Raw genomic sequence first — 16,766 nt, 5'->3', positions numbered from 1 at the left:
TTTGTTACTCTTTCCCGGTTCCTTATTTTTTGTTCCTCTGCAAAGAACTGCATGGCATTGTTTGCGAAAGAAAATCCAAAATAGAAGAAAATCCATGTGTATCACTGTTATAACAGCCAAAGAACACCTGTTTTACCACTGCCATGTGTGTCCTAAATTGCAAACTTGATCCTCCCTAGTGGGGAGTTCTTTAATGAAGGGCCTAATGGTCCTAATAGGCATATAAATAACTGGGCTTTCCTGCATCAACTCTATTAGAGAGAAATGCCAAAAGTTACCTCATGGCTAGATTGCAGTGTAGACCAAATTACCTTACTGTTAGAGACTTTATCTGATAGAGGGGTGCTAAATCAATTTATTTTGTTACTCATGCTGTGCTTATGATGTAATATTTGATACAAAATTCTTCATGTTTTTTGGACGAACAGCTCCATTTCCACGTGGACTTCCTTTGTTATATGATGAGGGAGCATCTTCTAAGTAAAATAGCATTTCACATGAGACCAATCTTTGAATCAAGTATTCCAGCTGTTAAGCTTGAAGCTGTGGTCACAACCAGGAGGTCTACACTTGGCATGTGGACCTATCAAATGTTGCTTTAATATACACCATTGTTCCATGTAAATCTTTAACAGCCCAAGTTTGCTTTTGATCACTTGAAGAATGTGATACTTACAGAGAGAGCAAATTGGGTAATTCCCATGGGTCTTCACTGGGCAATCTCTCTAACTGGTTATTCTGCAACATCCTGCAAAGATACCATAAAAGAATATTAGAAAGATAATTCTGCTATGGTGAATATTTAATCATAGTAAATATTTTAAAACACTAAATGTGATTTATAATACATAAAAAAATGAAAACTAGCATTACCTCAGTGGCAATGGGTGGCCTTCTCTTTGTATTAAGGGAATATAAAAAAGTCACCACTAGTTCCATATGTGTAATTTGCTGGGTGGTGTATTTTAAATGTTAACGCCTGTCAAAAAACAAACTCTAGAGGCCATTTTCGAATTGAGAATGACAGTGTGGCTCCTGGGCACAAGAGTTGTCCAGCTTACTGCTGATGAGGTTACCTGTCACTGACATCAATCAGTCAAGAGATATGATTTCAGGTACTGTGTGGTGCACTTTTCCATGGACAAAACCAGAACATGGGAGGGGCAGAGAGAATGAACAAGACGAAACAGAAAGAGGGGGAGAAGCTGCCTGGGTGGGCCACTGAGGTCATGCTCACAGGACTCGTCGAATAAAAGAACGAATGAAACAGGAAGTGGTAGAACAATGACACTGAGCTCTTTGAACAAAGCAAATTATTCCAACGTGAGAGCATGAGGCCACAGACGTTGAGCTTTAATTACAAGGCAGACAGCTTTATCATGTCCAATCAAATGAAACTCCTGACATTTGACCACACAGCAGAGAATTGCCAGTGTTTGGAGGAATAAATACTCCTTTGTGGACAGGATGCTCCTTATCAAGGAAATCATGGTGCCACCAAAGCCATTGTGAATCTAGACTCAAAATGTCCAGCAGTCTTGATATGACATTGTGAACAAGCCTCCATTATTAAGTCATCCAAATGCCACAAAGTTTGTATTCATCCCCCCATGCACATTCAATTTTGTGTGGCATTGTCATATTTTCACCAATTGTTCTAGATGTGACATTTTTGCCATGGTTTTCTTGTAGTTTTGGTTCATATGTTTTCAAATTTACATGTGATTCTGACTAGCTCATTGAAAGCTGAACATTAGTTCAAAAACACCAGGAGGTCAGGTACTCGTGCCTCAGACAAGTTAGGTTGTTGAATAGGATAGTATGAAGCACAATAGAGCACGGAGAGCAAATAGAGAAAGATTTGTAACTATTGTAATACCAAACCCAATCCCTTTTTGTCTATGCTGACCACAGAAAAAAGATCTCTGACAATGACCGACATTATGATGTTTTTTGAAACGGGGGGAAAGCATATTAAAATATTAAACTGAAGTAATGTTTTCATTAACCTATAAAATGTAAATCTAGTACTGGTTAAAGAAATCATTTTTAATAAGGTGCAATTACTAAGAAAGGTATTGGCACATGATGAAGACAAACTTTTTTTTTTTTTTTCTCGAGTTTATGGGGCAATAAAAGGATTTAATGTAGCAGGGCAATTTTCTTGAGATGTGCAATCAAAATATCAATGTCAGTGGATTGTTGAATGACAATACAGGGCAAATTTACTGAAGCTTCCAGGACAGCACGGAAAGGTGCATGGAATGGAAATTTTGAGATGTATGTTGGCGTGAATGCGTTTCATGCCTGGCCTTTGTCTGTCCTTTTCTACTTCATCAGCTGGTTATAAGTCAGTCAATAAAATTGCAATCTGTCAATAAAACATTAACAAACACCCAGGCAAAATGAACAGCTCATTGACCATTCACCGCAGAGCAAAACCTGAATCACCACCTGTCAGCAGTTCTGTTTCTAATTTTGCAGTGAATGACACTGGTACAAGTCTTTTTCAGAATGAATCACCCTGAATGTTATTTTCCATAGAAGCATTAACTGAAACAAAAACGCTCTCACTCTTTCTGTCTTTCGTTACTTACAGGACTTTGAGGTTGTAGAGGCCTTGGAGCACGGGGCCAGGGATGTGTCTCAGGTGGTTGCCCGAGAGTCTCCTGTGGAAGGACAAAAGAAGTGCTTTGGTTCATTTGCAGTCCAACACATTGATGACTTTAACAGAGAGATGAGAATCTGGTGAATTCATAAAGGCGAGTGTGTGTGTTCAGGAGCTCACGGTGAAAACAAAAGTGAGAGATCTCCTTGGACACAAGAACCACAGCAGATGGGGTTCAGATCTCTCTGGCCGCTGTCTTTACCGCTCACGTACAGAAATCTCTCTTTTGTATGGTCTCCAAACACGTCAACACATTTTGAAAGGAGCCAAGATACGAATGCGCTCTAAGCTCCTTTTGCCTCCTGTGGCAACAAACACGTCATAGTACGGCTGAATTTATATACAATGGGCGAAGATAAAATGGATAGAATTGCCTATTGAGGTGGAAAATACACTCTGCAGTCTGTTGCTAGACTTTGCTATTGTTTGAGGGCCTCATGCTACAGTCAGGGTGCAAATTATGGAAGTTTGGTGTGTATACTAAAACAAACAAAACAGTGTTTTTTCATGCCCTTTCATGCATGAATTATGACAACCACATTCAGGATTTTTTTTTTTCCCCTGTGTTTTTATTGCTCTTGAAAAATGAAAAACAATACTTTTTTTTTTTTTTTTTACACATTTTTCTAAGAGATTTTTTGATGTCCACTTGAGTAGACCGTAATGCGTTTTTGTTTTTAACTGAAGATATACTGTATTAAACATAATATAGTATAACAGTAATACTGTAATTAACAAACCAACGAATAAAATGTGAAAACTATAAAATATATACAAAAATATATTACAACTTCAGTTATTGCAAACACAATTGATTTTCTTCCCATTCGACCAGCAGAAGACTTCATACAAGTTGAACTTTGCATGTTTTTGATATCAGAACATGAGGACGTGATTCCATCAAATATTTCCTACAACCGGTGAACGTATAACTTTGTGGAAACCCAACTCATACAATGTAGAAAATACTCACGCTTCCTCCAGTCTACCAGAGTTATGACGATTTACCTTTATTAGCTGATAATTATGTTCAAAATAGACACATTTCTACCATAGCTCTACCTCTCTGAGAAAACCTCACACTGAAATCTACATTGATCTATTGGTGTTTTCAGACTGTGGAAAAACTACCGATCAGGTGTTTTCAGTCTGTGGAAAAACTACCGATCAGGTGTTTTCAGTCTCATCTGAAATGAGCAGTGTTGGAAGTAACACATTAAGTAATCGGATTACATTTTGATGTAACGATTAAAGCAATGCATTACAAGTAACGTGCATTATGCAATCAGATTACCTTTTTTTGATGTAATGAGAAAAGAAATACAAGTAACATGCATGACATGATCAGATTACTTTTTGATGTAATGATTAAAGTAACATTACAAGTAACCTGCATTACGTAATCAGATTATTTTTTGATGTAACGAGTAAAGCATTACAAGTAACATGCATGACATGATCAGATTATTTTTTGATGTAACGAGTAAAGTAATTCATTACAAGTAACGTGCATTTACTTTTTGATGTAACGAAGTAAAGCATTACAAGTAACATGCTTGACATGATCAGATTACTTTTTTATGTAACGAGTAATGCGTTACAAGTAATGTGCATTATGTAATCAGTTTGTTGATGTAACAAGTTTCGCATTACAAGTGACATGCATTACATAATCGGATTACTTTTTTGAACTGCGCATTACGTAAGAACACAGATATATTTATTTACTAAGTTAGATGAAGTATTTTCAAGAACAACAGTCACCGTAACAATATGAATTGTAATATAGCTGAAATATAGCTAGTGATGCATGATGTCCAATTTAGTGGATAGATGATTAATCAGAATTTCCACCCAATCTAAAATCAATACTTGGATAATTTAACAGTGACATGATTCCTTAGATGTTACTTGATGTTACAATTTTTCTTACCTGCAAGAGTCTCCTAGATAGAAGGAGTGAATGGATATTCCCGAACAACTTGGGATTTCTGACTGGCTGTCGGCCATCTTTGTTTGGAGAAGAAAAAAAATCCACATACAACAACTTGCCAAAAACCCATGCATATGCAAGAAAGTTGCTTTTTGAATAGCTGTCCACTGTAGCAACCCTTTATGCATGAAAGGCTTAAATATGTTTAACGAAATCATGTTCGAATCATAATCAAAGCAACATTATGCGTTCAGTGCCATAGTTGGGCTATTGGTGCCAAAATCCAATTTAAGTTGCTTAGCAAGGATTTCAACAAATCATCCCTTGAATTATCTATCACGATTTCAAAAGATGACCCGTCAGAAAATCGGCGTATAATTCGTATGCAGCCACAGCCAAGCAGAACATCATAGCTGATACCTCTGAAATTATCTGAGACATGGGAAAGACGTTCCCAGGGAGAGTCAGTGCAAATATCAAGCAGCTGTAGGCTCACCCATCCGGACTAATCAATTTGTTTATCAAACAAATCACTTAATAAGCGTTCGTGCCTGTTTTTTCCTGGGTGGCAGAGTTTGAGGAAAGTCTGTCGAAGCCTCACAAGGAGTCATGACAGCCTAAACAGGACCACCCATACCTCCAAACTGCTTTGCCTCAAAATCCCTCCATCCTGCCGGAGCAGCCTCAGTCTCCTCCTGTACGCCAAATGGTTCTTTTTGTGTGACAAGATGAAATTTTTGAGAATCGCGGCCAATGTTTAGCATGTAAGTCAGCTTAGCTAATGTGATGGGTATGACAGCTCTGGCAAAGCAACAACCGTGTTGTATACAGGCACATTAGGGGTGACACTAGCCCAGAAAACAGAACAACAAAACCCAGAACTGGGTCCATGACAAGGTCTGACAGATCTTCACACACTCCCTTATGCTCTCTCACACACACCACCGTCTTCCATCATTGAGCCATGCAGTCTCTGAGGTTTTTAATGGCTATCACTTCATGTTGTGCCAGACCACACTCCCATCCGTAGACTCTATTTCTGGTAAGACCGTGTGCCGCCACTCTTTCACAAACATTTGTTTTGCGCAGGGCGAGAGACAGAGGGAAATAAAGAAGGGGAATGGAGGGGCTGGAGAAGGCAAAAATAAAAGTGTCAGATTTGGAGGCTGCGAAGCTTAGCGGTTCACCCCATGTAAATAGGCCAGTGATGGTTTCACATGCGTGTCGGATGAGGTTTCAGGCACGTACCCCAGCAAGCTGTTCTGCTGAAAGCTTGTGCCAGCTCTGCGGTCAACTTTTATCCCTTGTTATAATTCAGTCATGTATCTAAACACTGGAGCTCTCTGCTTTATGTATTCTCTCACATTACAGACAAACATGGCTCTAATGCTAATTTTCCTAAGTCACTTGTGTCAACATGTTTTATATTCTTCTGAGAAATATCTGGAATGATGAGTGTATCATAATGAATATTAAGAATGTTTGTACAATCTTGTTCAAAGTTGAATCTTGCTGGCCATAGGAACGGAAATTACAAATGAGATTTCTTTAATATGAAAACTCAGTTTCACTTTGATGCATTTTATACACAGAAAGACAAAAGCCAGTTGCATTTCATCACTCAATAGAAGGTGTGCACAAAATGGAAGGAAACTGTGGCCTCGTGTCACAGAAAGTGCTTAGATTAAGCCAGGATTAGGCCTTAGTTCAATTATGGGCGTACAAACATGCATTTTAGTCTAAGACTAGGCTTAAGCCTTGTCTGTAAAACTGGGGGTATGTGGATTTCATGTTTAAAATCAGTATTGGCATTGGAATTTTGTGCACAAAATGGAATGCTGACTTTACATTTCAGTCGACAAAATGCAAATGGCTTTTGTCTGTCTTTCTATGAAATACATTAAAGTGTAACTGCATTTTGTCATGAAATACTGTATTTCATGCCATGTAAGGCCCTGTTTACACTTGGTATTAAGATGTGGTTTGTTTGACACTAGTGGATGACACTAAGGCCCAATCCCAATTCTATTTTATACCCCTTCCCCTTCCCCTTACCCCTACGCCTACCCCTTCCCCTTGCCCCCTTGAAACAGAGTGTCAAGGGGTAGGGCTGAAAATATTCCCCTAAGAAATGGGACACCACTACTAGACCGTTACATGTCATCATAAGTCGTCGCTAGCTCCTACGTCATAGATGCGCCAATGTTTATCACACACTTCTAAGATGCCATCGATAGCTGTAGTGATCTCTGTTGCTTGGGCGACAGCTACATACAATACTGAATAAGCACGCAAACTGAATGCACTTTTTGTTTATATCATGTAACGTACACGTATTTATGGACGTAACCACAACAAAACAATGCATTAATCAGGCATGCGGCAAAAAGACAAGCTGCCACCGGATTTGAATTTATGTTGTCAAATCAACACGGGTTTCAATAAAATATAAAAAAATATGTTGTGGAACTATCATAAAATAAAAAACATTAGCGAACTTTTTTCATAGCGATTTTTAACAAATCTTTTTTCGGAGAACATAACCGTATACATGAACACAAGATTAAAGGCAACATAAAACAAGTGATTATTTATTACTAAAATACTGTTTACCGTAAAAAAATACTTGCATTTATGGGTCTCTTTGCGCGCTCGGTCGGCCATGTTGGAAATTTATCATACCCCTTCGTCTGAAGTGTGGTCCCGAAAAATCTTCGTTTGAAGGGCTACCTGGCCCTTCCCCCTACCCCTTCCCCTCCAACCAAATGAGAATTGGGACACCCCTACCCCTTCACGTGAATGCGCGAAACAAAGGGGAAGGGGTAAGGGGTAGAATTGGGATTGGGCCTAAATACAGGTGCAAACGGGGTCTAAAATGTTTTCAGCTTGTCCACTCTCGACCACTTCCACAGGTAGTCGAAAATGCATTCGAATGGATTGCTTTTGTAGTGTAAACGCTCATGTGGTCGACTGTGTTCGAACAGCCACTAAAGACCGCCTACTGACCCAACAAGGAAACATTATGGGCACTAGCCAGATGGGATTTAAACTTTGTCAGCTGAAGACTCAATTAAAGATGAAAAGCACAATGTTCTCTCACCATTCCTGATTTCTAACATGGACACACAGCGCTCGGCCGGTCTAGCGGCTGTCAGAGCAGATATGAAATCCGATGCTCTCTATATGTTTTTCTGTCGTCTCCGGTCATCTTCATATATAAATTGTGTGAGCTTATTTTGTCCATTAGATAGAAAGATCAGAAAAATCATATACATTTACCCGTCCATAGACCCTCCCCTTGAAGAAAATCAGGACAGAAGTGGTCGAAAGTGGACAAAAGTGACAGAGTAAAACACCAGGTGTAAACAGAAATGTGTCTGCCTTATCTACTTCTGATCCGATCGACCAAAACACATCTTAAAGGTGCCCAAGAATGCTTTTTCACAAGATATAATATAAGTCTAAGGTGTCCCCTGAATGTGTCTGTGAAGTTTCAGCTCAAAATACCCCATAGATTTTTTTAAATTAATTTTTTTAACTGCCTATTTTGGGGCATCATTAACTATGCACTGATTTTTTTCAGCGCGCCGCCCCTTTAATTCGCGTGCTCCCTGCCACACGAGCTCTCTATTATATTACAGCACATTTACAAAGTTCACACAGTTAATATAACCCTCAAATGGATCTTTACAAGATGTTCGTCATGCATGCTGTATGCATGCTTCGAATTATGTGAGTAAAGTATTTATTTTGATGTTTATATTTGATTCTCTATGAGTTTGAGGCTGTGCTCCATGGCTAACGTCTAATGCTGCACTGTTGGAGAGATTTATAAAGAATGAATTTGTGTTTATGAATTATACAGACTGTTTAAAAATGAAAATAGCGACGACTCTTGTCTCCGTGAATTCAGTAAGAAACAATGGTAACTTTAACCACATTTAACAGTACATTAGCAACATGTTAACGAAACATTTAGAAAGACAATTTACAAATATCACTAAAAATATCATGCTATCATGGATCATGTCAGTTATTATTGCTCCATCTGCCATTTTCGCTGTTGTTCTTGCTTACCTAGTCTGTTGATTCACCTGTGCAGATCCAGACGTTACTGGCTGCCCTTGTCTAATGCCTTTCATAATGTTGGGAACATGGGCTGGCATATGCAAATATTGGGGCGTACACCCCGACTGTTACGTCACAGTCTGTGTTATGTTGAGATCCGCGTGTTTTCCGGAAGTCTTTTAAACAAATTAGATTTACATAAGAAAGAGAAAGCAATGGAGTTTGAAACTCAATGTATGTCTTTTCAATGTACTGAACTCTTGTTATTCAACTATGCCGAGGTAAATTCAAATTTTGAATCTAGGGCACCTTTAAAACCAGCTGTAAACAGGGCCTATAATTCAGTCCACAACATTAGTTAGGTTGCACTTGGCGCTCCACACTTTCTCGCTAGAGAAGGGATGTCCGATCCTGCTCCTGGAGTTCCAATGCCCTGCAGATTTTACTTTCAACTTGCCCCAACACACCTATAATACTGAAGACTTTGATTAACTGGTTGAGGTGTGTTTAATTTGGGTTGGAGATGAACTCTGCAGGACAGTGGCCCACCTAGAGATTTTGATGCGGACCTGTTTGAAGTTGGACTTTCTTTCATTTGGTTGGTGCAATATTGGTCTTCTGAACATTGTGTGCTCTAGCACATCGCAGGACGAATTCACATGAAAATATTTTCTGGTTTGATTAATGTGAACTCTGGTATTATTTGTAGTTGATACAAACACAGTCTGTGCTAAACTGCAGCTGCAGTCACATTTATAATATTTATTTCTTTTTGGTGCCTATCTCCGAATAAAATGCCTTTTGAGAATGAAGCAGTGAAGCTTACATGTTCTTGTCGTGAGTCATTAGCCGATAGTGCTCAAGTGGTACTCACATTAATGATTTGGACAGATGCCAGAGATCTAATACTACACATACTACAACAATTAAAACCCAAAAGTACAATGCAAAAAGAGACTAGTGGAATCAGTAGGAGGGGACTGGAATCAAGCTCAGGTTCAGACCAAACAATCAAACCAAGTGTGAAAACAGCCTTAGAGACAACATATTAAACAGAAACTCTTTGAACCCTTCCATAATAACCCATGCCAGCCTACTAGTCTTTGCTCTCAGTCCAAAATTGCCCAAACTGCCCTCAACACTCCATTCCTCTACAAAGAATCAATGAATGATGAATGAGAAAAATATGCTATTGGTGGCAACCATTTCAAAAGCTTCAATACATTTGGGTTTCACTTCTAAACTGATCCTCAGACCAAATGGTGTAAAACTCAAAAACACTTTTTCAAAAGAGAATTAATGCATTTAGTTGGATGCAAGTTACACAAAGCATATTTACTTGCTGTAGTGTGAGATCTCTCTAGCATCTGTCCAAATCAGACCAAACAATAAAAGCCTCCATCAGATGAAGTGTGAGCTGAGCCTTTTCATACTGCAACTTTTACCACAGATGTTTGTTGAAATTAAGTGTGAGGACACATTTGGTTGTCAAAAAGCGTAATCACAACCTACTAACAGCTCCACTGTTGCAGTTCCAATCCGTTTTTAGCATCAATTGCGACCTCATAAAGCGGCAACCGCATGTTTATTGGGAGTAGTTTACGAGAATCGGCTGCGTCGCAGATAGTGTGTGTAAAAAGGTGGAGGCTGGCTGTTGTCATTAGACCACTGAAAGCTGTGTTGACAACAAGCAGCACAAGTCAGAGGCAAAGCACTCTAGGATGGCTGGTTAGTGTTAGGCCCCCTGCAGCACATCTGTCTTCTGTTAGATGCCTCATTGGGGGCCAAAATACCATGAAACTTTAATCATACTTGTCTTTTTTTTTAATTTTGGTTTGTCCGTGAAGAGGTAATTTCAGTTAGTTTCAGAGAAGAATTGTTAGCAGGGAAGAAAAAAAAAAAAAAGGCCTTGATGGGACTGGTGGAACTCTTAATGTATTCTCCTTTTCCCTCATCCCTTGGATGTATCAGTGAGTAAATTGAATTGGAAAATGTTTTCCTCATCCACATGGTATTTACACTGGAAAAACTAGGTAAAATGCTTCTGTGAGATTTCAGTAAAATTGCAACACCTGTCATTCACAAAATTGTAAATCCCATGCAGTCATTTATTAGCAAAAGTGAGTCATTTCTGCAACACTAGTGACACGAAATGGAATTAATTATTGTTTACAAACAGGTTTCCCGAACACTCCCACTGCCTGCCATTGGTCGCAAAAACTAATAGCCCTACCCCAAAACACTCACCACTGGTAGAAACAATGTTTCTATGTTGGGCTGGTCAGGATGCTTACTGTAAGTTATGAATGGCTCGCTTATAGTATTTTAAAACAAAAAATGCCAGTTTAGCTTCAAACGTTTTGGTTAATTTGATTAGGACTGCAGCTAGCAATGAGAGTGTCATTGTCTGAGGTCTGTTTAAAATATTCCACCATGTTGAAATCCATTCAGCAGATTTCCCCCTCATTCAGTGTTATAAAAATGTCAATTTCTTCTGACCCTGCTCATCCATAATCAAACAGGACAGAATTTATTGACACATTGCATTATGTCATCCAAAAATGAAACTCCATTTGTTTTTTGTTGTTTTTTCATCCTTTTCTGGAATGCGGCCTACATGCTATGGCTTGAGGCATTTTAAAAGAGCTCAGTTTCATTGTCTACATATTAAATTATTTATTTTTGCATTTACCGCAAGCGTGCCGCGAGACAATGGCAAATATAAACCTGCATAAATAATGATTACTTAAACAAATTACCACATATGTATTGCATTACTGAACAGCTGAATCTGAAGATTTCTCCTGACTGGTGAAAATATCATTGGCTTTAAAACCCTAAGAACCAGGTCATATTATTTGCAATGCAGTTTCCTACGATATCAGTTTCATAGCACAATGGAAAACATTTCTATAGCTAAATCATTTTCGATTGGATCCTGGCCTGAGGAGGATCTGCAAATGGAAAAATGTACACGTTGTGACTGTACTTCCTCTGGCTTTGAAATTCAAACCCTCGCCAGCTCCCTGAAAGTGACCTTGTCTTCTCGAATATGTATTCATCATCACTATAAACTCTGACCTGTGCGGAAATAGGCTGCACACGGCCCCTTTTTGATTCTCTCGTAAAAAAATTGGATTGGCATTTACACAGATCTTTATCACAGGGCTCTTGCTCTGTCCCATGTGGGAAGAAAGATAACAAAAATCCTGTAATATGTCTATGCTATCATACATAAAGTAACAAAAAATTAACATTTGAAGAAAACAGATTAGAGTTAACCAACAGGTTAACAAACCAGCACCCCCGCTTTTGGAAAATCCCAAGAAATGACATACCCAAACTAAAACGGATACAGTTCATGAACCCTTTGCACTAAAAGCGTAAGTAAGGTCTCATTTGAAAGCAGACACTTTGCAGTTTATTATAAAGTTTATTATTGTCACAATGAAAAAAATAGTTAAAAATAGCTTCAAAGTTTTGAAAAGTTATTAGAAATGTATTTTTATGAAATATCTTTATGGAAATAAAAGTGAAGTAGGCCTTGCAGCAATCTAGAAATGCACTGCAGCTAAAGCCACATGTCTGACCATGTTATATTTCAAATCTGAAGATGATAAGTCTAAAACTCTGAGTTTTATTAAATGTTTTTCAAGACCATGTCATGTGATTTTATTTTGAGAAGACTCTAAAATGTCAACTGATGTTTATTGTCATCATCTAAGCATCTATTCAAGTATATTGCCTGGTTTGTTATGTGGTGCTAACTGCCCTATTCAGTTTCAGTCTGCCCTGCACACATTCACACCTCTCCAGGCCTGCTTATGGCTCTAATTATTCTTTTCTTTTGTCTTTATTATAATTACTGACAATGTTCTATTCAAGAAGATTTAATCACCAAACTTCTCACTTCACCTTCTTTGAAACTGGATCTAATGACCCTTCTTGGGGAAAAAAAGAAGAAGAAAAAAAAAAAATCGGTGAGCTTTACAATTCAAAATTATTTATTTGCGTTACATTTGCTCAGAACAGGTGCATCTCTGGGCTCGTTAGCATGTTAGCTTAGCACATCCAACAAAAAACGACAATTTATAAGATTAAAATCATGTTTTTGCTAGAAACTTACAAGTTGAGTGTTTTAAATAACCTTCTGTGATGTGATTTGGCTTTGGATCAAAAATCAGACAGAAAATATATTATTTTATGCTGTTCTGCACAATGAGAAAAGCTATCTCGATTAGCATTGCATTATAAATATATTATTATGAATACCCGACAGGCGTGAAGAACACAGATAACCCACATATCGTCTCAATCGTGTATTTATTATTTTCAAAAGTGTCGATCTGCATGTTATATCCATGGTTTTAGCGATCTCTGGAAGCCTCTGTTAGTTCCTGGAATGTCACATGGTCCTGTCCTTCACTTGAGTCCATTTGTGGACTAAATGTGCACAGAGCGCCCTCCGGCTGCAGGTATGACTTGAAAACACAGTAGATCAGAGTATCCAGCGCTCGTAATAAGGACAACAGCACATTTGGGGTAAAAATTGAATAAATATTACTCCTCTTGTATAGAAAATTGGACATAAACGTATGAGAATCCATCAATATTTCTCAAAATGTGCATGCTTTTAAGCTAAAAGCCCTGAGGGATGTTATTTTGTCGAGTTGTTTTCATGACGATCTCGCACGAGTTTTTTCTCAGTGGCTGAGGCTGATGCTCATATTTCAATGAAAATGTAACAATCCGTTTTTTATATTCATAACTCTTGACGCGTATTAACAAATAACAGTCACTATACTATATTGAGAGTAAAACCGAGATTAAAAATTGAAGCTTGAGTCTTAGATCTTTTTAATAATGTATAGTTTGTCAAGGTAATTACATTATATCTAACAGTAAATTTGAGCTAATTTAAACAAAGAAGCTTCAGCGTGTCAGGCGCACTCATGACGGTTAACAGGTTAAAGGGATAGTTTAACCAAAAAATGAAAATTCTGTCTTTAATTACTCACCCTTCGTGTCGTTCCAAACCCGTAAAACCTTTGTTCATCTTCAGGAACACAAATTAAGATATTTTTTTGTTGAAATCCAAGAGCTTTCTGACCTTATTACTGACCTTCTGAGGTTATTACCTCTTTCGAAGGCCCAGAAAGGTGGTAAAGACATTGTTAAAATAGTCCACGTGACTACAGTGGTTCAGCCTTAATGTTAAGAAGCGATGAGAATAACACGTCAAATTCTGATGTTATTTTTGTTTTGTTTTTGCGCACAAAAAGTATTTTCGTCATGTCATAACATTTAAGGTTGAACCACTGTAGTCACATGGAACTATTTTAACGATGTCTTTACTACCTTTCTGGGCCTTGAAAGTGGAAATAGCGTTGCAGCCTATCGGAGGTCACAGATTTCATCAAAAATATCTTAATTTGTGTTCCAAAGATGAACAAAGGTCTTACGAATTTGGAATGACATGAGGGTGAGTAATAAATGACATGATTTTCAATTTTGGGTGAACCAACCCTTTAAGACCGATTCCCCATACCAAATGTCCTAACTTTGATTTCACAAGCCAGTGTTGTGGAAGCTATTTTTAAACTGTAGTTTCCCAAGCTCCAAGGTACTCATATTTGAAAGTAGTTGAATTGCAGTCAAGCTACACTGCTAGTTTGTAGTTAGCTAACTACAGTCAGTGTTGACAAGTAAATTACTTAAGAAGTAGACTGTCTGCCTAATATCTGCTAACTCTTTTATTTTGGTGCTCCTCCAACAGAAATTCTACCGACTCTAAGTAACTTTGCAACTACGTCAACCTTATTCTACTAACCCAAACCCCTTATTCTTCTAACTCTAACTAACAGTCTACTACAGTCTACTAATATCTAAATGACTAATTTAGTTGACATGAAGTTGACAAGTTACTCATATTTAGTAGAATTTCTAAAGTTGACCATTGAAAAAAAGTGTAACAGGTGTGTCCAAACGTTTTGACTAGTGCTGGAACACAATAAAAATGTAGCATTTAGCTTTACAAATATATCTAATTATATTATAAGAAATATTCGCATATAAGCTACATCTAATATTTAAAAGAATCCATGAAGGGATCAAAAACATTCAGACTAATCTGAAATAAAGTGTCAAAGATATCCAGACAGTTTGAGTCATGGTACAATGAAAATCAGCTCAGCTAAATGTGATACCATGTTTTGGTTACTAAAGAGAATCAAAATGAGGGTAGCTGGGGTGAGGTGAAAAATGTAGTTGGCCACATGTGAAAGGCATTTTGATAGCTAATCTTTCCAGGTGGCAGTTATCTTTGATTAAGAAAAGATGAGAGAAAAGAAGAGAAAGGAGAAGAGGTTATCTGCAAACACATGGGCAGGGTGTGGGTTTTTACGTAGGTGCTAATCTAAGTGTGTTTATCTGTGTCTGACATTGTGACTGTAATATCAAACCACTGTCTGATGAAAGACATCTGCACAGAGCTCTCGATTTGCAGATATTTTGTTCTGACAATATCTACGGAAAATTATAGGAGGAGATTTTATCTAAAGTAAAATAAAGATGAAAATGGTTGCCTTTGGGCCATTCTTTTCAAGAGGCCATCACATTTTTAAAATAATTTAAGCTTGAATTATTAGTTGTTTTTTTTTTTTTGTTTATTGAGATATATATAAAATAATGTTAAGTGAAATTAAATAGTCAAAGCCTACTTGCACTGGACTTGCTGGTTTCGGCCTCGTTACCTGCTGCAGTTATGTCCACATCTTAAAAATTCACAACTACCTGCTAATGCACACATTCATGTAAAGTAGCCTTGTTGACAAGTTTGGGTGAGTAAGGGCAAAACACACAAGATATAGTACATGCAATGCCCTGTAGATAGTGATATCACTTCTTTAGTAGCAGAAATAAACTGCTGCAGAAAAAGTTAGGTGCCATGCCAAATGTAACTAGTAATTACATTGCTCATCACAAATGTATTGGAGTAAAGAGTACATATACTTATTCAAAAATATAGTCAAAGTTGCTAATATCTTTGATAGTAAAACAGCTGAAAAGATACTTAAGTACAGTAACTAATTATATTTACTAAAATACTTTACACCCCTGCAAAAAAAGTATATATTTTTATGTATCTGTTGAAATGACAAAATTATGTTTCTGTATCTGAATTAGGATAAAATTGGGTATGGTCAGGAATTAAAGGGTTAGTTCACCCAAAAATGAAAATAATGGGCCGATTTCAAAACACTGCTTCGGAGCTTTACGAATCGAATCAGTGACTCGGATCTCCTATCAAATGACTAAACTGCTGAAATCACTTGACTTTGGCGTTTCGAGTCACTGATTCGATTCGCAAAGCTCAGAAGCAGTGTTTTGAAATCGGCCCATCACTATATTGTTAAAGTCGTTATTTTGTTTTTTTTGGCGCACAAAAAATATTCTCGTCGCTTTATAATATTAAGGTAGAACTACTGAACTCGCATGAACTGTTTTAAATATGTTTTTAGTACTTTTATGGATCTTTAGAGAGGAAATGTCATTGCTGTGAATGCAGACCTCACTGAGCCATCGGATTTAATCAAAAATATCTTAATTTGTGTTCCGAAGATGAATAAAGGCCTTACGGGTGAGTAATAAATGGCATTATTTTCATTTGTGGGTGAACTAACTGTAACACAGTTCGTATGTACGGGAAGAAGGAGACGGGAACCGGCGAACGTTAAAACAATAATCTTTAATAAAATAAACAAAGAACAAAACGAAAGTAATGCCGACAGACCCTCGCGGACGTCTGCCGGCCACACAAACATAATAAAACATAAAATAAAGTCCAGGCCTGGGGTCTCATTTATAAAGCGTGCATACGCACAAAACGGGCTGGAAGCGTGCTACGCCAGTCCCGCGCAAAGGTTGTGATCTATAAAAACAAACTTGCGGGAGAATGTGCCACCTTTAAGCAAACTTTGAGCCGTGCGTACGCACATTCTGGAGACAAAAGTGATATGAATTGAGATAGTAGATGTGCTACTTTCGATCACTTTTCCAGTGACACGCTGTTTTATGACAGCGAGGAGCGCTGGGAGC

General features: G+C 37.8%; 1 protein-coding gene across 1 annotated transcript in view; it reads right to left on the bottom strand.

Moving 5' to 3' along the window:
- The window catches only part of LOC125259820 (leucine-rich repeat-containing G-protein coupled receptor 6), a 114,049-nt gene that overhangs the window by 28,043 nt on the left and 69,240 nt on the right, over positions 1-16,766 (bottom strand). The window contains 2 exon segments of the mRNA XM_048177759.1: positions 677-748; positions 2,598-2,669. Of these exon segments, the coding sequence (XP_048033716.1) occupies positions 677-748; positions 2,598-2,669 (144 nt within the window).

This window comes from Megalobrama amblycephala, linkage group LG24 (genome assembly GCF_018812025.1).
Source record: "Megalobrama amblycephala isolate DHTTF-2021 linkage group LG24, ASM1881202v1, whole genome shotgun sequence".
Classification (NCBI taxonomy): domain Eukaryota; kingdom Metazoa; phylum Chordata; class Actinopteri; order Cypriniformes; family Xenocyprididae; genus Megalobrama; species Megalobrama amblycephala.
This window is presented reverse-complemented; position numbering and strand designations above follow the sequence as displayed.